This window comes from Cornus florida, unplaced genomic scaffold (genome assembly GCF_030987335.1).
Source record: "Cornus florida cultivar Cherokee Brave unplaced genomic scaffold, ASM3098733v1 CherokeeBrave_3.0.0_Hap2_Chr06, whole genome shotgun sequence".
Classification (NCBI taxonomy): Eukaryota; Viridiplantae; Streptophyta; class Magnoliopsida; order Cornales; family Cornaceae; genus Cornus; species Cornus florida.
The window spans coordinates 77,963,064-77,984,602 of NW_026775576.1; the positions used below are offsets into that span (position 1 = coordinate 77,963,064).

General features: G+C 32.0%; 1 protein-coding gene across 1 annotated transcript; it reads left to right on the plus strand.

Annotated features, from left to right (window-relative positions):
• Positions 1-5,852: 5,852 nt before the first annotated feature.
• LOC132312213 (cold and drought-regulated protein CORA-like) lies at positions 5,853-6,754 on the plus strand. Its single transcript, XM_059810489.1, has 2 exons — positions 5,853-6,051; positions 6,369-6,754. Exons 1-2 carry the CDS (start codon positions 5,943-5,945, stop codon positions 6,539-6,541), a joined length of 282 nt encoding a protein of 93 aa, XP_059666472.1. The 5' UTR covers positions 5,853-5,942; the 3' UTR covers positions 6,542-6,754.
• The last annotated feature ends 14,785 nt before the right edge of the window (positions 6,755-21,539 follow it).

Consider the following 21,539-nt stretch of genomic DNA (forward strand, 5'->3'; position numbering starts at 1 on the left):
TTGTAATGATTGTTGTATTCTTACATCATTTCATATTTGTAATTAAATAATAGAATAAGAATGATTATTCCATTCATTTCTCATTCCCATTTCATTCCGGCATGACGTACTTAATTGTTGGCTTATGTATCATAAATTCATAAGGCTTCCTTCACGTGGGAGGAGAACTGAGATGTAAAAGAAAGAGTGATACTCCGAAGATATCCCTCTCATGATAGGAGGGCATTAAATAATTGTTCCATTGGTTAAATATGGAGAATTCTTGACTCTTCTCATGTTTTATTTTTTTATTTTCTTTTGAAATGTAAATAAAAAATAATAAAAAATGCTTTCCAACTGAGCTATGAAAGCCTGATAGTGACCTATTTGGAGCATTACTATATATGTATATATTTCAATTTGATATTCATTACTCTCACAAATAAAAGTTTGCCGGAGAATATATGTATATATATATATATATTGATTTAAAACTCACACAAGGACTTTATTTAGGAATTCAATATTCCATCTTCTACTTCAAAAGTGGCTTGAAATTTGAAAATAAGTTTTCCACACCTACTTGATTTCACCTTCTTGAATAAATATTTAGTGCGCCTGATGTACGGTGCACCGAGCTAATCTGAGTTGTTTGTGATGTGTACGAGTCAACACGTGTTGTGGACGCACGACTCAGCTTAGCCTGGTGCATCGGAGGCGCACTGAATATCTACTCCACATTCTCACTATATATTTTGTGCTTTTGACTGTGGCCTTTACCGGCTATCCAATCATTAATCTCTTGAGGTTTGTAAATTTGATTAAGTTACTATCTCATTTGTAATCTCCTATAATTTATTTATTATTAGGAGACGCTATTCGCTCTCCATGAAAATATTTTTGTTCTCCAATATCACTTTTATTACATTAAAATGACAAAATAGTCATTGACTTTGTTTTTAGGACAAATCGTAATCACATCATCAAACTTTTCTGTTTCGGTGTTCTTCATGAATACGTTTCTTCTTTCTCACATCATCAGAAGTCCCTTATAATGATTACTCCTATTTAAATAGTACCGAAGCATTTTCGAAAAAAGACTAAAATCCAAAGCAAAAAGTTGATGCTTCTCGTTACTTCTGCACTCTAGCAAAAATACTGTTAAAAAAAAAAAAAAAAATTATATTTTTAACTAGCCATTTAATTTTTCAAACTTGTAAACATTTTTTTTTATTAAACATGTTTTCATATTTTTGTTTTCAAAAATCTTGTAACAAATATATACTTACCAAACAAACTTTCAAATAATATTAAATACTTTAAAATAAAAATATTATTTTTGTTTCGATCAAAATAAAAATACAAAACAATGATGATTGTCAAACGTATATCACGAGGACCTCTTTTCCTTGAATGCAGTATGTGAGCACACTTAAATGCATGGAATTGAGAGATCTTCGTCCCTCTAATTCAGTGGACTCGTTGGGCAAGTTTATCACTTCTCTTTTCAATGATCGATCTTCTCGTTGTTATTAAAGTGTGTCTAGAGTTTGGCACGGCATGTCTTGGGCCGATAATGTCGATCAAGGAAAGCAGGTCATTTACTTCACGCGTCATGCATGACATCCTAATTTATGTCCATTTTGCAAAGGAGTGTGAACGTTGAAAAGTTGTAGTAGTAGTAGTCTATCACATTATAACAACGGTTTTGTGACCAAGAAGTTGTTTGTACCATTCAAGTGAAACCATATTGCAATAAGTGCATTCAGGGACCCTATGTCATTAAGTGCAATTTCCAATCATAATGCACGTATTATCTCATTATCAGAAATTTTATAAGTAGGTGAACCAACTTATTTTAAAATAATGCATTGTAATTCACATAATGCGACGCACTTAATATCTACTCGTATAAAATAGACTCGCATGTTTAATTAATGTTATCTAATTTAATCGTTGTTTTTCTTCAACGAAAGAGAAAAAAAAAAAAAAAAATATCCACGTAGTCCTATTTTAAATAGCTACCATTTAATAAATGGACATTGATCCTACCTAAAAGTATTTAAGAATGATATAGGCTTACATAAGCCTTGTCGGTGGAAAAAACAAGAAGAAACATAAAATAAGTAATTACTAATAAATTTATAACAAAAGCTTGATAACACATTGTTAACAAAAGCTTGATTAAGCATTTAAACTCTTAATTTCATAGTAGTAGTACAAATGCTTAGAGTGTCAGAAAGTCAAATTGCCAAACATGAAAAATGGCAAGTTTAAGTAAAAAATTGTCCCTTTTTTTTAACGAACTCAACTCGGGAAGATTACATTAAAAGCAACATAATTAATTGTATATGCATGTGAGTCACATGCATATACAATTAATTATGTTGTACATATATATATATAAACCGAAAACAACTTTTGAAAAAAATGTCTCTGGTTTCCTTATCTTCCTCAAGCATATATGTCCTAAAATTGTCAGAAATTATTAAATAGTCCTGGTCTATTTGATACTTGGTGGACTAATTTAATAAAAATTCTTCGATCATAAAATTTTGTAATTTATTAATACACTCTTGAGGGGCCATCTTCTCAATTCCAGAATTTGTATTTAACTGATCCACCTAATGTTAATGGTTGTAGAACCATTTAATAATTTCTCCAAAATCATACTAACTCCCTGATATCTCTTTTTCGTTTCTTTCAAATTGTATATTTGGCACCACTTCACTTTTAAAAGTATCAAGACTTTGTGGTCCAATAGCATCTCTTTTACTTTTTAAAGTAAATGATAAGAGTTTGAGTATTCAAATGAGCAAAGTGTATGTATGAATTTCTTATCAATAATTAAAAAAATAAATAAATAATAAATAATTTAAAAAGTATTGGCATTTTCCTTTTTAGTAAAATTATTTTATCACAAATAATATATATAGGAGACTGACGGGAGTGATGATTTAATCATGAAACAGAATCCTAAATCACGTGATGAGCGAGATGCGACACGATCATAAAATAAGGTCAAATAAGTGGGTCACTCTCTCTTCAAGCATTAGGACTCATTCACATCAGATATGACATATACAAACACAAATATATGTTTTAATAGTATATCTTTTTATATTTAACACTCCCAAAATGATTTACAATTTTTAAAATCAATACCATACATTTTATAACATTCTTAAACAACCTTTATTACGTTATAATAATAAAATAAATTAAAGTGTCAATGACAACACGTTATTCCCACCAATAATAACCTTTAGACAACTAAAATGTAATAAAATAATATTAAAATTCAATTTCTCTAAAAGAGTAAATTTCAAAGTTGAACATCTAAACTCGAACAGGGAGTATTAATTACTAGCATGTATTATATGAAAAATTAGGAAGTGATCCGTTCCAAAATCATTGTTCTTCTAATTATTTTGCAATGTTATAAAAAATACATATCGCATTTAATTAAAAAATAAATGTAATATATATATTTTTAATAAAATTTCCTAGCTAATACTCATTTGTCTTTTAACAAGGATAAATTTAAAAAATTCACTATTTTCAATATAATAAAAAAAAGGTATTAAAAATTTTCAAACCATAAAAAGTTAGATTCCTAAATACTTCAAGAATTTTGAGACTGAATGAGTACTATTTACGGATAATGATGCATAGAAAGGAAATAAGAATTTTTATGCAATAATTAATAAGATAAAGTCTCTCTCATAAATGTTTAATTTAACAACATCAGTGGACAGGGACTTCCATCAAATTTCTAGTTCTAATTATATCTTTCGTATATATTAAGAAAGGAATAATGCAAAATATTCCACCTAGATTTCTTGCCATTTGAACAATGGATGATAAAACACTTTACCAGATAGATAATTAGTCCAAGTCCCACTTCTGAAATCTCACTTCCCTTTTAGACTTTGTTCAAAGTTATATGGTAAGAATTGTCTTTGTTTGCTATTCCCTTTACGAAACTACTGCACTAAGATCAACTATAAGTCTATAATAATGGTACAAGAAGCCCGCACATTTAAATGACGTTTATTTTGGAACAAAGTATCAAGTTAGAGTTTAGGAGAAAAGACAACTTATTTGTTTGGCTTGTTAAATTTTTCAGATGGAAGATTGGTGTGCGGCGCATGCCAGGAATCACATAACATTCCAAGAGAATGAGCCGAATGATATTTCAGAATATTGTCGGACAATTAGTATTCAAGTGATTGTGAGAGAGCCTTGAATGACAGCTCTCAAGAGTTTTTTTTTTGCCTTTGGAACAAAGAATTTTGGGTTATATGGTTGAAAATAATTAATTAACGAATTGAAAGTGCCAAAATGGAAAATTCAATTGGGAAAGTAATTTTATTAAGCTTGAGAAATAAATTACCAGTGCTGAAATTAATTTGCTGAAAGACAATTGCATAGAAAAGATAAAATAAATAAGTGATGTTTTGAGTGGTTATGGAACTGGTTGTAAAATGTCCTAAACTTCTCTACTTATAAAAGCCTTTGAGTGATGGTTAGGTTACCCTTAAAGTCTTCCCCAAGTATTTCTTTGTTATGCCAATAAAGAGCTGCCGCTTGTACCATATTCCTTATTTCTCTTAACGTATTTCCCAAGTTTAGGCCATATTTTATACTGCTAAAAAATCTTTTCCTATTTTTATGTTATCATGTTTGAATCATGCAAAAATTATTCCATCCAGATTCCATATTGTAAAATGCTAAAAAATCTTTTCCTATTATTATGTTATCATGTTTGAATCATGCCAAAATTTCATCCAGATTCATTCGCAACCACTTCTTGAATATAGAAACCTCTTTAACAATCTTATCTCTAACCAACATGTTATCATCTTGTTTCATTTTTCTAATCATGTTTATTTTTTTGACCTCCATTTGAAAAGTAAGAGGTTAATACCGCTAACGCCCGTTGGTAATCACGCTCTTTTAGATTAATTATAATTAATCCCCATCACTTCTAACATGCCGCCTTGTGGCGACTTAATTCTCATGTAGCGCTATAATCTTGGCACATAATTCCCTTACAACAAATCTCTTCACACACGATTCTTCTTGCTTCATAATTTTGTAAATTTTACTCGCTTCATGAAAAATAATCATCTCATGCCAAATAAAACTATAGCAATTTCTCTTTCTAGGAGCTTACACCATAAATTTTTTATTTCTTTCATGGTTAGACACATGCCACCATTTCATTGATTATTAGCATATTAATTATGTTAATACTGAGTGTGAATCTCTTCTCGGCCATTTGCGATAAAATATGGTAAAAACATTATTATATTTCATCATTATACAAACACTTGATATTTGTCTTCATGAATTAAAATTTGAAAAGATGGAGAAAATATACAATATCTCGGGCCATTTTGTAATGTGATACTTCTCTCAATGAATTTTTTTTTCTTTTCATAAACTGTACAATAATTTCAAGGTATTTTGATTCATGTACTTTTTTCAATAAAAATTCTCAATATAATAGAAAAATGAAGAGTTTCGAGAGAAATGAAATAAGGGCGGAGGAGAAGAGCAAAAAAAACAAAAAGAAAAAAAAGAAGAAGTTACTTTATGGACACTCTAACCATTGCTAACCTTCTAACTCGATATTCCATTAAGTGTTCAATTGGGAGGGCCCTTTGCCTAGCTGGGAAAATGAAGTTTACTTAAACAATCAATTATTGATTAATAATTTGTTTTAATCTTATTTGATCGATGAAGACTTGTCACCAAGATCTTGACTCGTGTGTTATCATACTCCCCTAGGTGGACCTTTTGACGCCTTTCCTCTTTCTATCTCTTTCTCCCTCTCTCTCTCCCAACGTGTATAAATAGGGGGAGTCACTCTGCACTTCTCATCCATCCCTTCGAGCAGAGCAATTCACTTATAGCTGAGTGAGCGTGCTTAATTTTCTACTCTTCTTCATTTCGAAATGGCTTACTCCAAGACTTCCCTTCTTTTTCTTGGACTTCTATTTGCTGTCATGCTCCTCATTTCCACCCAAGTCTCAGCTAGAGAACTAGCAGAGGCAACCCAAACACGTGAGCAGTTCATTCCTCACTTAAATATACATGTTTGTGTATCAATATATATATATATATTCATATGTGTATTTGCTGTATACGTATTTGATATGTAGGTATGTTAGACATCTTTATTCAATGTTTGATGATATTGTAAAGTAGTCTAGGAATTGAAGAAATTCAACTTTTTTTCCTTTGATTTTAATTTCTAGTCAACTATTGTTGCTTAGTAAGCTATTAGTAGCATATTAGTGATGAAAATTTTAAGGATTTCATTAATTATCTTTTAAAGAAGCCTGATCACAACTAATTTTGAGACTGATCATACTTTACAGAGGAAAGTGTGGAGGAGGCTAAGTATCACAAACATGAAAAAGGGCACGGATATGGACACGGACATGGACATGGACATGGAAAAGGACACGGAAAAGGACATGGACATGGCAAACCTGGCCATGGTGGTCACCCTGGACATGGTGCTGGTGAAACCGAATCCAGCGAGAATTAGATGACTCCTGCCCCCAATGGTACTCGTACTCGTATGTATGCTTAATTGTACGTCAAATAAGGCATGGTGTGAAAATGCCACATTAGTACCATTGGTGGACGTCATCAAGAATGTAACAGCTAGTTGAGTAGTCCCAGGACTTCATTTCTGTGTCTTCTTCATGTGCCTTTGTATCTTATGTTATGTATCAATGAAGGACTTGAGTTACTTCAATTACTTGCCCTCCAATGTGATGATTTTAAAATTTTAACAGTAACAAATTTAGTGAACACCAACAAAAGTGGTAAAAAAAAAAGGAAAAAAGAGTTTAAACAGTCACAAATTAAGTGACCAGAAAGATAGATTTAATGGCTACGTACCATGAATAATGAGCCAGAAGTTGCTGATAATTAAGGACGGACGTTAAAAAAAACAAAAAAAAACAGAGGAGGAACGGTAAGGTCACTTGGATGATTCAATCAAGTTGGAGTACTAGAAAGTGACTCCGTTTACCAATGTGGAAAATAGAAGTTTCACTAACCCTATATTTGGTACAGTGAAAAAGAAAAGAAACATTAAGAGAAAAGAAAAGAAAGGAAATGAGAAAACATTGTTAATTACTAAAGCAAAAGAAAGGAAATGATATTAATCATGGAAAGGAAATGAAAGGAAACTATTTAAATAAATTTACTATCATATCATTTTTTCATAAATTTTGTCTTTTATAAAAGTAACGACAAATTCGGCATTAACCAAGTTTTATTAAAAATGTTGGTCTTTTCTTTCATTTCCTCCCATTAATTTTTGGGAGATTACAAAACTAACATTCCATGCCTAATTTGTATCCTTCCAAACCCCTCCATTTCCTCCTCCTTTATTTATTTATTTATTTATTTATTTATTTTTTTTGTGTGTGTTAAAAAAAAAAATACCAAACACACCGATCATTTTTTATTTTCTATTGTAGTTTTAGATCTATGCTAGTGTAACGGATGCCCCACATTCAAATCCGATGTTGGACATCTCCCTCACTGTTAGGCCACCCTGCTTACCCTAGGGTCAGACTCGGACATCCTCTAAGCCGGAGGCTTGGCATGATAGCGGAAGGACTGGGTCTGGCTTTGATATTAAGAGTAACGGGTGAACGCTTGCCCATTTATCTAAAATCTTAAACTGTTAGATAGTGTAACATACCCACTCATTTATACATCCTTCAATCCCTATTCAAAGCCAATATAGGATAAATCCCACTTGTAACACCTAGTGTCTACTATATATGCATCTATTGCAAATTGAATAGGCACTCATTAATAACATTTCATAATTTTCTTAAACTAAACTTTGGGATTCAAGTTGGTTCCATCTATCAAGTTCGTTCCATTCGTTTGGGATTCAGATGTCTTCCTTATTTTTGTTTTAATTACATTAAACAATTCTTTAAAAAACAGCAAAAAGTGCAAGAAAGAAAATTCAAGTGAAAATGCGAATGTAGGGAAAACTTTCGTTATGAGCTTACCAACACGCATAACCATTTTTAAAGTTTTATGAAGACTATGTTATGTGGACGCCAAATAAGCTGACAGAAAAACGAATGTTGACATAAATTGTTTACATGACTTGTTTCTAGACACTTGCATGTTGAATATTTGTATAAAATTCTCTAGAAATTTGTTTTAAATTTAAATTTTTTTAACTATTGGGTAGACACACTTTTATAAATTTAAGACAATTGGGTATATTTGTTTCCCTGATAAAGGGAACGGAAGCATTGTTTGGTATCAAATTATATACCCACATCATATATTTTCCCTAAAAATCTCTTGGAATAAAAATAACAAAGTTTTAACACCAATAGTTTTTCTTACGTTGGTGAACCAAATTAACCCATTTTTAAGTTGATCCTATGATATTGTTATAGAAAGATTGCATGTAAGATTTGAAGGAAAAAAAAAAAAAAAAAACCATATTATGTTAGAAGATTTCTCCTCACGTTCAAGGGGAGAGTATTAATAACAGAATTGAATGTTCATTCCACTCTTTTGTAGCGTTTTTAGTTTGGTAGGAAAAATTAAAATTGGAATAATTATTCCAAACCATCCGTTGAAATGATAATTCTCACAAAAATCATTCCACGTTATTTTACTTCATAACCTTTAGAATTACCTTTCCATTTACATGTGATTTTTTAAAAATAAAAAATAAAAAAATTTCGCATTCCAACAAAGCCTTTCGCTAATCCAAAAACCACCTCCATCGCCATTGTCGCCTTCCACCACCACCACCAACATTGCCTTCCTCCGCCACCACACCACTGTCGTCGTCACCATCACTATTGTCGTCGTCACCATCGCTGCTGCCCAACGCTGCTGCTGCCTTCCACCACGGGTCCACGACCACCACCATCATCAGCACTGTCATTTCTTTTACAAAATTTATAGAAGAAAGATATATTTTGTTTGTTTAATTTTTTTATTTATTAGGAGGGGTATTTTAGAAAATTCAATTTAAAATTAATTTCTATTTAAGTTTTAAATTCAGTAACCAAACACTACCATAATAAAGGTTATTGTATTCTTACATCATTTCATATTTACAACTAAATAGTAGAATAAGAAGAATGACTATTCCATTCATTTCTCATTCCAATTTCATTTCAACCTATTTTTCATTCTGGCATAAAACATACTTAATTGTTCATAACTTTTTCATTCCCATTTCATTCCAACCTAAGTATGTTTTATGTTCTTAGGTTGGAATGAAATGGGAATGAAAAAGTTATGAACAATTAAGTATGTTTTATGCCAGAATGAAAAATAGGTTGGAATGAAATTGGAATGAGAAATGAATGGAATAGTCATTCTTCTTATTCTACTATTTAGTTGTAAATATGAAATGATGTAAGAATACAATAACCTTTATTATGGTAGTGTTTGGTTACCGAATTTAAAACTTAATTGTTCATAACTGAAGTTGTGAAACTCGTACTTCAAAGGATTGGCTTCTGTATCACAAATCCATAAGGTGAAACTCGTACTTCAAAGGGTTGGCTTTTGTATCCATAAGGCTTCCTTTGCTTGAGAGGAGAAATTGAGATATAAAAGAATAGGGATAATTTATGACTCTTCTCATGATAGAGGTCTATTTTTTTTCTTTTTCTTTTTTGGTATGTAAATCGAAAAATGATAAAAATGCTTACTAAACGGGTGCTCTAACCGACTTAACTATGAAAGCATGACAGGGACGAGTTTGGAGCATTACTATATATATATATACATATATATATATATTTCGATTTGAAATTCATTCAAATAAAAATTGCTGGAGACTCGCTCAAATAAAAGTTTGCTGGAGAATATGTATGTATATATATATATATTTAAAATTAAATTCACACAAGAATTTTATTTAGGAATTCAATCTTCGATCTTCTACTTCAAAAGTGGTTTGAAATTTGAAAATAAGTTTTCCATAACTACATGATTTCACCTTCTCTAATAAATATTCAGTGACCGGTGCACGGTGCATCGGGTTAATATGAGTTGTTCGTGATATGCATGAGTTAGACGCGTATTGTAGACACACGAGGCGCACCGAATATCTACTTCACCTCCTCACTTTACATTTTGTGCTTTTGGACCCTGGCCATTACTGGATGTCCAATCATGAGTCTCTTGAGGTCTGTAAATTTGATTTAGTTATTCCTATAGTTAATTTATTATTGGGAGATGCTATTCTTTCTCCATGAAAATATTTCGGCGCTCCAATTTAACTTTTATAATATCAAAATGACAATATAGTCCCAGAATTTGTTTTTAGGACAAATTGTATCCTTACTCGCATCATTAGACGTTTCTGTTATGTCGTTCTCCATAAATACGTTTATTCTTTTCCACATAGATCATCAGAAGTCCCTAGTAATGTTTGCTTCGTACCGAAACATTTTTGAAAAAAGACCAAAATCGAAAGCAAATTGATACTTTTGATTACTTTCGCACAGTAGCAAAAACATTGTTCATTAAAAAATAAAAAATAAAAAAAAAATAAAAAAAAAAACATTTTTAACTAGCCATTTAATTTTTTAAATTTGCAAATATTTTTTTTACTAAACATGCTTTTATATTTTTGTTTTCAAAAATCTTGTAACAAATATACGTTACCAAACAAACTTTTAAATAGTATTGAACACTATTTAAAGTAAAAACATTGCTTCGACTTTGGTCGAAGTAAATGCACAAAACAATTATGATTGCCAAATGTATACCTCCAGAACCACTTTTTCTTGAATGGATTATGTGAGACCTAATGTAGGTAAACAATTTTCTCTATTTGTATTCCATTTTTCGTTAATACCTGCCACCACTTCAGATTCTTTCCTGAGTCGGTACGTGTGTATGTGAGCACACTTAAATGCATCCAATGGAGAGATCTTTGTCACTCCAATTCAGTGGACTAGTTGTGCAAGTCCATCACTTCTCTCTCCTCTCTTCATTGATTAAAATTTCGGGCTGGACTCGGGTTATTTTGGATTAGGCCCGCCCAAGTTACAGCCCTAACTATTACCCCTCATATACTTTTCTACGATCGTCCCTGTGTATGTGAGTACACTTTAATGCATCCAATGGAGAGATCTTTGTCACTCCAATTCGGTGGACTGGTTTTGCAAGTCCATCACTTCTCTCTTCATTGATCGATCTCCTCTTTATTACTAAAGTGTTTGTAGGGTTTGGCACGGCATGTCTTGGGCCGAGAATGTTGATCAAGGAAAGCAAAAGGCAATTTACTTCATGCGTCATGCATGACATCATATCTTATGTCCATTTTGCAAACTGAGTGTGAACGTTGTAAAGTTGTAGACTTGTAGTACTCAGCACATTTATTTCAAAGAAGCCGTTTGTACTATCAATGTGAAACCAAGTTGCAGCAGGTGGCATCTTGGAGTGACAAAAAGTACGAAGGAATTGCCAAACATGAAAAAAAATGCAAGTAAAAATTTGTCCCTGTTTTTTTTAACAAACAAACTTAGGAAGATTACATTAAAACAACATAATTAATTGTACATGCATGTGACAACTTTTGACAAAAAAAAAAAAAAAAAAAAAACTTACTTACCGAATACAACTTTTGACAAAAATGTCTCTTGTTTCTTTATTTCCTCTTGCATACAGGAGCCAAAACTTTCTTTATTTTTTCTTTCAAAATATAATATTAATTGGGTAATCGACGATGCAAACAAAATCCAAAATCACGTGATGATCGAGATGGGACACCCTTTGGATCAGAAAAAAAAAGTTCAAACGTGTGGGTCCCACTTCTCACTCACCCTACTTTTAGACTTCGTTCAAAATATTCTACCTAGATTTCTTGCCATTTGAACGATGGAAGATAAACGCTTTACCAGATAATTTGTCCGAGTCCCTTCTTGTTGGGATTTATATGCCCTGGCATAGCAAATTCCTATCTGGATTGTATTGACATATGTTCCTGACATATCTGAAATATTTATGATTTATATAATTGGTGAATTCAATGTATTATGTTTCAATTCACTATGAAATTGATAGTGTCCAGTTAATTACAAGAAATATTTATATATATGTATGTGATGACAATCAATGCATGATATATAAATAGTAATTATAAATTGTTCATAGTCGGTAATTATGGATGGACTCATAATTAATTAAGACTTGAACTGGATCCGCGTTAGGTTGAGATATATTGCGAGAGCCGTCGTATGCAATTACTCCCTATCACCGTCATGGCATTTGACTCTTAAGCATGAAAAAAGTATAGACTCTTTTATTAATTAATAATTACTTTGATTTGTTCGGCGGATTCTTCGGAATCCTTAGACCGACACTTTGGGTAGTTATGTAATTAATAGTTAGAGGGTTATATTTTCAATATTTGCATCATTGCTACTTGTATTTATTTTGTATTGATTATGGTTGATCACAAAGTAAATTCGAAGGCCTTCGTGTGTTTTTAGACAAAATGATTTATTATATATTTATTTATTTAAATTATTATTTTTGTCAAACAAATGTTTTATTGTGATCGAGCCAGAAATAATCAAAGGTACCAAAATAAATATATTAATTAAGTAGTCGGATTGATGGCTATATTTATCCGATAACTAATTATGCATAGAGGGGTCAAAGTGCAATATTGACTTAGAGGTTATTTATTATTTAATTGGAGTTCAATTAATTTCTTTTAGTGGAGTAGAAATTAATTTATGAATTAATTGAATTGGGTCCATGGACCGGGCCAATTATTAATTCATTGTAGCCAATAAAATAATAGGCCCAATGGATTCTCACTCATAGCCTAACTTGATATTGGAATCATATTAGATTTGAGACATATGAATTAGAGATGGAGAAGGATTTGTTGTTTCCTTTTCTTTATTTTTATGTTGCCTATAAATATACATGGTCTATGTATATTTTAGGGTGTGATTTTTATGAGAAGGAAAAAGGAATAAATTTTCTCTCTCTAGAAAATTAGGGTTTATGTTCTCATCTAATGGAGGCTCCCACAAGCCTAGTTTTCCAAGGTCATTCATGGAGGCATATGAGTGATTCCTAAAGGCAAAAGAATTACCAAGAAGATGGAGATCCATGGAAAAGGTGTCTAGCAAAAGGGATCTACAATAAGTGAGAACATTCACTTTAGAGGAGAGATCTAAGGTTTACTCAAACCTTGATATAAGTATTCAATCTTTTAATTGAATGATACATCATGTTTTATTTTTGCATAAAACTTGTCTCTAAGTGATGAATCAAGATCTATGAATTTAAATCCCTCGAAAAGTTTTTAAAACTAGCACGTTTCCCAACAGTGGTATCAGAGCATGGTTTGATTCATTATTAGAGATCATGATTTTATGAAAATCATCATTCATGGATCCAAAATTATATTCATATATATTTTTATTGATGTATGTTGATGTATGATTTAATATGTTGATATATATTGATACATAATGATGTATGAATGATTGTGAATGAATGATGATGTATGGTTGGGCCATGGATGAAGCTTATAGGTTAAATTAATGTAATTTTATCTTTGGATGAATGTAATTAAGGCTTTGATTTAGCCGTTTGAAAGTTCAATGATGTAATTTAATTTTTTCCATTGTATTTCAAATTGTAAATATTTTTAAAGCCATGTAATCTTCGTCAAAGGATGCTATGAAGCTTCAAGAAGGTCCAAGAGGGTTAAATTAGGCTTCAGAAATTTTCTGGGATTTTTTAGCAATTTTCTGGAATTTTTCTGGAATTTTTTAAGGCCTAATTTAATTTCTGGAAATTTTTATTAATTTTTCTGGATTTTTCGGCGTTTTTCCGGTGGCCGGAGCATCACCGGCGGCGAGAAGAGACGTCGGAGGAGGCTAGAATCAAGTGTAGTGCATCTGGGGTGAGCCTGGCGCGTGAGGAACACGCGCCAGGAGGTGACATCTGCTGGCGCGTGCATTGCACGCGCCAGCCAAATGTGTATGGCCTCCACGCGCGTGCAGGCGCGTGGAGGCGCGTCCCACGCGCCCCATGCGCGTGCCAGCGCGTGGGGGCGCGTCCCACGCGCCCCAGGCGCGTGCCAGCGCGTGGGGGCGCGTGGCTTCACCTGCAGCATGCCCCAGGCGCGTGTGAGCGCGTGTGGGGCCCTCCAGTCGCGTTCCAAGCCGTGTTTTGCTTCTCCTGGTGCGTACCAACCTTATGTGGGTGTTTGCAAGCTGATGGAAGATCTTCGCGCAGTGATTAGAGCAATTAAATGTTAAAAGCTGATTCCATTGGCCATTTTATTTGCTTTATCTGTCATTTATTGTTGTATGAGATGCATGAAATAATTAATTGCTAATTATTATTGTTCATGCATTGGATCCATGATATTTATTTAAATGGCTTGATTTATATTAGTTAAATTATGAAAATTAATTGGATTTGATTACTAATTAATTAGAGGGCACTTATTGGGAAACGAAAAATTATTTTTATAAATTATTTTTGAAGTGTGCCTCAAGTTAAATATTAGTGAATCGTTTAAAGTCCAAATATTTTCTAAATTTAATTGGATTAAAATCAAGACGTTTTGCATGCATTATATCATGTAAATGAATAAAATGAAAACCCTGATTATGAATGATTAAAAATTGAGTGGGAGCGGGGATTTTTATACATTGCCCCATGGCCTTCGTTATTAAAACCATTGTAATTAGATCTTCAAAAATAAGGCCCCACGCATGATTTGAAGAGTCTTAATATTACAAGAATGGTTGTCTCATGAAAATAAAAATATTAAATGTTCATTGTAATTAGATCTTTAAAAATAAGGCCCTACGCATGATTTAAAGAGTCTAGATTATAATGACAACATATTTAATGTTTTATTTTTCATTAGAGCATTAATAATGTTATACACTCAATCTAAAATCAATCGTGTTAGCTTCCCAACGGAGTGGTCTACACTAGGTGATTTTAGAAAGGCTAAACATAATCGGGAGTCATTTCATATAGATAGACAAGGCATTGTCTTAAGAGATATGGAGATGATGGGATTTGCCCGCCAATAGCAATAATGAACTTCGCCAACCGAATAAGTTATTGGTGTATTGGTTATCCGATTTTTCATGCTGTGGTTAAGGGACCCACATACTATTTTAATGGAAGTGCTCACCTTATAGTAAATGAATCTCAACAATAGTAATAATGAACTCCTCCAACAGGATAAGTTGTTGACATATTGATTGGTTGATTTATTATGCTACAGAGTTGAGGGACCCGCATTAATTAAAAGGGATTGTTCACCAATAATGATAATGATCTCTTGTTCGATTGAGATTTATTATATTATGTGGTTAACAAACTCATTTTAATTTTAAATATGCATGACAGAATTAATAATTCACCTTGCATATTGTATGAATGCATTTATATTCAGATTAATTATGTCTAATCCAGTTTATCTACTTGCTTACATATTCTATGATATTGGATCTTATTTATAATGACTGGAAAATGAACTTAGATATTTTATTCACAACGTAAGAGTACAAAATGTGTTTATTACTCCTATACCTATCTCTTTTACTTTGAGATACCAAACTTGACATTAATGCTTTTAATAAATTAGATAAGGCAAATGATATGACTTGGTGCAATATTCTAGAGTTTAGCTCGAATATACTCCAAAGCTAACATTTGTATTATTTTATTTTCTTCAAGCATCATATTAAATGTCAATGAGATATTTTGGTGAGATTAGATAGAGCATATGCCTAAGTACTGTGTCAAATTTAAATACCATCAAGATAGCCTGATGAACTCCAGTTTGAAATCAAATTTTGGAAAATGATTGTTTATTATTTAAAAATTAGCTGGAGATCAATAAGGCTGACTTGGGTGGTAAGTTTCAAGATGACATGATTATTGCCTTGTTACCAAACTCATTCGACTCTGTTAGAGTGAACTAAATAAGGAATCAGTTTGAGTTCACACTCGCTGATATTCTTATAGAATTGGTAACAGAAGAAGGGATAATCAAGAGTATGGGCGTTCCTATCAATCTAACCTAGTCTATACCATCTTCTTCTAGGCCCAAGTGGATGGGCAAAGCAAAGAAGAAGGATGATAATAGGACTAGGCTAGCACAAAACATAGGTATCTAAAAGGTTAAAGGGAATAAGGCAGTGTATGTTGAGGGCGAATGAAACTGTTTCTTTTGCCGTTAACTAAGACACTAAAGGACAAACTGTCTAAGCAATGACGTGGCATAGGAAAATATATATTTAATCATTGAGCCATGTTATGTGGTTGTATCTATTAATTCCTGATGGATAGATTCTGGAGCCACTAAACATGTTTGTAATTTATTGTAAGGATTTCAGGAATCCAGAAGCCTTGATGATATGGGTATATATTTATCTTTTGACCTGATGCCAAGGTTGTAACTAAGTCAGTGGGAGTATTACATCTGAAATTAGAGAGTATGAGGATATTAGTATTAGAGAACTATCTTTATGCACAGAAGTGAAACGCAATCTCATTCTTATTTCACTTTTGGCTTATAAAAACTAGATCGTTATTTTGTAAAACTGGTTTTATAAAATTGAATAGATATGTGATTGCTTCTGGTGTATTGAAAGATGGTTAATATACTATAATCACAAGCTCTTAAGATTTGCAGGATGTAGAAACTAATGTTGCATCTTCTAGATTGAATGTTAAGAGAAAATTTGTTATTCCTGACTCATTGTATTTTTGGTGTCTATGTTTGGGTTGTAATCAATCAAAATGAGATTTAATGATTGGTTAAAGAAGGTTTATTACCTAGTGAGGCAGAGGAGCCTAAACCAAACTTGTGAATCTTGTTTTGAAGGATAGATAACTCTAAGGGCTTAATCAGCCAAATGAAATATACATAAAGAACAATTGGAGTCGGTACACACGTACACGTGTAGTCTTATGAACATCCAATCAAGATTACTCACGTTTTGGATAAATTTACCTGTTGCGACACAAGTCTTATACTTTTGGTATATTCTGAGAGGGTCAAGACTGATGTGGAGCTCAGATTAGGTAAACTTATCAAGACACTTTCGATCTGATCGAGTATTTGAGTATTTCTTGGGATAGTGCAAAGACTATATGGTCAATGAGGGTGTTGTGTACCAGTTTTCCGCAATTGACACTAAATTAATTTAGGTGTCAAATAGGAATAACAGAATTCCACTTAACATGGTTAGATCTATGATCAGTAATGCCACATTATCTCTTTCATTTAAGAGTTTAGCGTTAATGACATCGATGCGCATTATGAACTGCATTCCATCTTAGTCTGTCTCAAGGATACCGTTGAGCTGTGTTTTTGACTAAATATTAGTTTGAATCATATGCACATATGGGGTAGTCTTGCACATGTGCGCTTGATATGGACAAGTAAGTTGGAAGCAGATCATAGGCATGCTAGATTTGATAGCTACTCTAAATGTCACTAGGATGGATTATTTTATGATCTCAAAGATAAAAGTTGATTGTTTTCACTCACTATTTATCTATAGGAGAATCATATTATGAATCACATACCTAGTAGCATAATGTTAGAGAATTTGGTATGAGTACCAGGTGTACCACATGTGAACACACTTATTATAGAGATTGAGAATAATATATGAATTCCCTATTGATGCGTTAGCATCATCTACTACACAAATTCTTGCATCGGTACATTGATGTAGTGGGAGGATTATCATCCAATTCGACAGAATCATGTTTTTAGGTGAGACCATTATGGACATCCCTGTTAAACATGAGTTGGACCCAGTAAGCTACACGGAAGCGTGAACTGATGTGGATACAGATCGTTTTGGTGAGTTACTATGAAATCAGAGTTGGAATCTATGTATTCTAATAAATTCTGGGATCTTGTAGAACTTTCTAGTAGGGTGATTCCTATGGAAGGCAAGTTAATCTACAAAAAGATACCAGAAGATTTCTTAGTGAATAAATCATGAGTATACAAGGGAATGTTATTATTTTTCTTAATTCTATATATTGATGACATCCTACTCATTTATAATGACGTGGAAGTTTTGTCATCAATTATAAGGTAGTTGTTCAATTACTTTTAAATGAAGGATTTTCAAGATGTAAGCTATATTCCTAGGATCAAGCTTTTGCAAGATCAGGTTAAAAGGAAAATAGGCTTATCTTAATAATCCTACATTGATAAAGTTTTGACCAGGTTTGGTATGCATAACTCAAAGAATGAGTTCTTACTTTATTGATATGGATCGCTCTCTCTAGTAAGTAGTTTTTCAAGACTAGCAGAGGAGATTGAGCAAATGAGACTGGAACAATATGTTTCGGCATATGAGAGTCTCATATATGCCATGGTCTATACCAAACAGGACATCCGCTACATGGTAGGGATAGTCAGTAGAGATCAGTCCAATACTGGACTTGACAACTGGTCTATTGTGAAAAATATCATTAAGTACCTAAGGAGAATCAATGATATCATACCCATTTATGGATGTGATGATATGGTCCTAGTCAGGTATGCTAGTTCTGATTTTCAATCAGAAGTAGATACTATGAGGTTCATGACTTAGTGTATGTTCACTTAATGGAAGGGAAATCAGTTGGTAGATTGTCAAACAGATTTCAACTGTTGACTCAAACCTGCAGGTGGAACATATTGCAGCCTTAAAGGTGGCAATATAAGCCTATTGGTTTGATCTCACTGATTTAGAGGTTGTGGAGCATACTAGCCTGCCTATCGAGCTATATTGTGACAATAGTGCAGAAGTAGTCCAAACCAATGACACAAGGTTCCATAGAGGAACAAGATACACTGAGAGGAAGTATCATGTTCGACATGATATTGTCCGGCAAGAAAATGCACTTGTAGTTAAAACATTGCATTGGAACACAACTTTGTTGATCCATTATCAAAGGTGTGATTGATCAATAATTTTGATCATCATCTGGATAACATTGAAGTTAGGTGCAATTTGAATTGGCTATGAGGGCAAGTGGGAGCTGTTGGGATTTATATGCCCTGGCATAGCAAATTCCTATCTGGATTGTATTGACATATGTTCCTGACATATCTGAAATATTTATGATTTATATAATTGGTGAATTCAATATATTATGTTTCAATTCACTATGAAATTGATAGTGTCCAGTTAATTACAAGAAATATTTATATATATGTATGTGATGACAATCAATGCATGATATATAAATAGTAATTATAAATTGTTCATAGTCGGTAATTATGGATGGACTCATAATTAATTAAGACTTGAACTGGATCCGCGTTAGGTTGAGATATATTGCGAGAGCCGTCGTATGCAATTACTCCCTATCACCGTCATGGCATTTGACTCTTAAGCATGAAAAAAGTATAGACTCTTTTATTAATTAATAATTACTTTGATTTGTTCGGCGGATTCTTCGGAATCCTTAGACCGACACTTTGGGTAGTTATGTAATTAATAGTTAGAGGGTTATATTTTCAATATTTGCATCATTGCTACTTGTATTTATTTTGTATTGATTATGGTTGATCACAAAGTAAATTCGAAGGCCTTCGTGTGTTTTTAGACAAAATGATTTATTATATATTTATTTATTTAAATTATTATTTTTGTCAAACAAATGTTTTATTGTGATCGAGCCAGAAATAATCAAAGGTACCAAAATAAATATATTAATTAAGTAGTCGGATTGATGGCTATATTTATCCGATAACTAATTATGCATAGAGGGGTCAAAGTGCAATATTGACTTAGAGGTTATTTATTATTTAATTGGAGTTCAATTAATTTCTTTTAGTGGAGTAGAAATTAATTTATGAATTAATTGAATTGGGTCCATGGACCGGGCCAATTATTAATTCATTGTAGCCAATAAAATAATAGGCCCAATGGATTCTCACTCATAGCCTAACTTGATATTGGAATCATATTAGATTTGAGACATATGAATTAGAGATGGAGAAGGATTTGTTGTTTCCTTTTCTTTATTTTTATGTTGCCTATAAATATACATGGTCTATATATATTTTAGGGTGTGATTTTTATGAGAAGGAAAAAGGAATAAATTTTCTCTCTCTAGAAAATTAGGGTTTATGTTCTCATCTAATGGAGGCTCCCACAAGCCTAGTTTTCCAAGGTCATTCATGGAGGCATATGAGTGATTCCTAAAGGCAAAAGAATTACTAAGAAGATGGAGATCCATGGAAAAGGTGTCTAGCAAAAGGGATCTACAATAAGTGAGAACATTCACTTTAGAGGAGAGATCTAAGGTTTACTCAAACCTTGATGTAAGTATTCAATCTTTTAATTGAATGATACATCATGTTTTATTTTTGCATAAAACTTGTCTCTAAGTGATGAATCAAGATCTATGAATTTAAATCCCTCGAAAAGTTTTTAAAACTAGTACGTTTCCCAACACTTCTCACTTACCCTACTTTTAGACTTTGTTCTTTTAAACTTTGTTCAAAGTTATATGGTAAGAAGTGTCTTGTTTGCTATTCTCTTTACCAAACTACTGAACTAATATCAACAATAAGTCTATAATAGTATAAGAAGCCCTTACGGGTTAGCTCTAATGATTCAGGAATACAAAAAAATCTGCACGAGTTGCTGTTAGTAAAGTTACATATTCAAAAAGTGATAGTTATTTTAGGACTATTAAAAAAGTATTACGTTAGAATTTTAAGAGAAAAAGAGAACCTATTATATTTCATCATTATATAAACATTTGATTTACCTTGATGAATTAAATCTTGAAAAGAAGGAGAAAATATACAATATCTCAGATTATTTTGACATGTGTTATTCTTCCCAATAAGAACTTTTTATTTTTCGTAAAGTATACAATAATTTTAATGTATTTTGATTCATGTACCTTTCTGAATCAATAAAATTTCTTGATATAATAAAAAAATGAGAAGTTTTCGAAACAAATGAAATAGGGTGAAAAAAAGAAAGAAAAAGAAGTAACTTTATGGACACTCTAGTCTTTGCTAACTTGCTCACTTGATTTTCTATGAAGTGTGAAGGCTGCGTTTAGTAACGAGAAACGATTCTTATTTTCTGTTGTCAACCTCTAAAATGACAAAACGAAAACAAAAATCGCGTTTAATAAAATGTTTTTGTTTTTCTATAACAGAAAATGTTTTCAATTTTTGTGGAGAAAAGAGAAAACATCAAAATGATGTTTCTTATGTTTTCGGCACTGTAGCATAGAAACTTTTTCATTAATGTTAGTGCACATGCACTATTTATTTTAAATAAAATTCATATTATTTGTGTTATATACTAAGTTGCATACTAAATGTTAATATATATATATATATATATATATATATATATATATAATAAATTAAATATTGTATATTATTTTTTATTTGATAAAAATATATTTTAATATATAATATATTAAATAATAATGTAAATGATTTTTTGTGACAAAATAATTTTTGATGTAAAATGTAATGT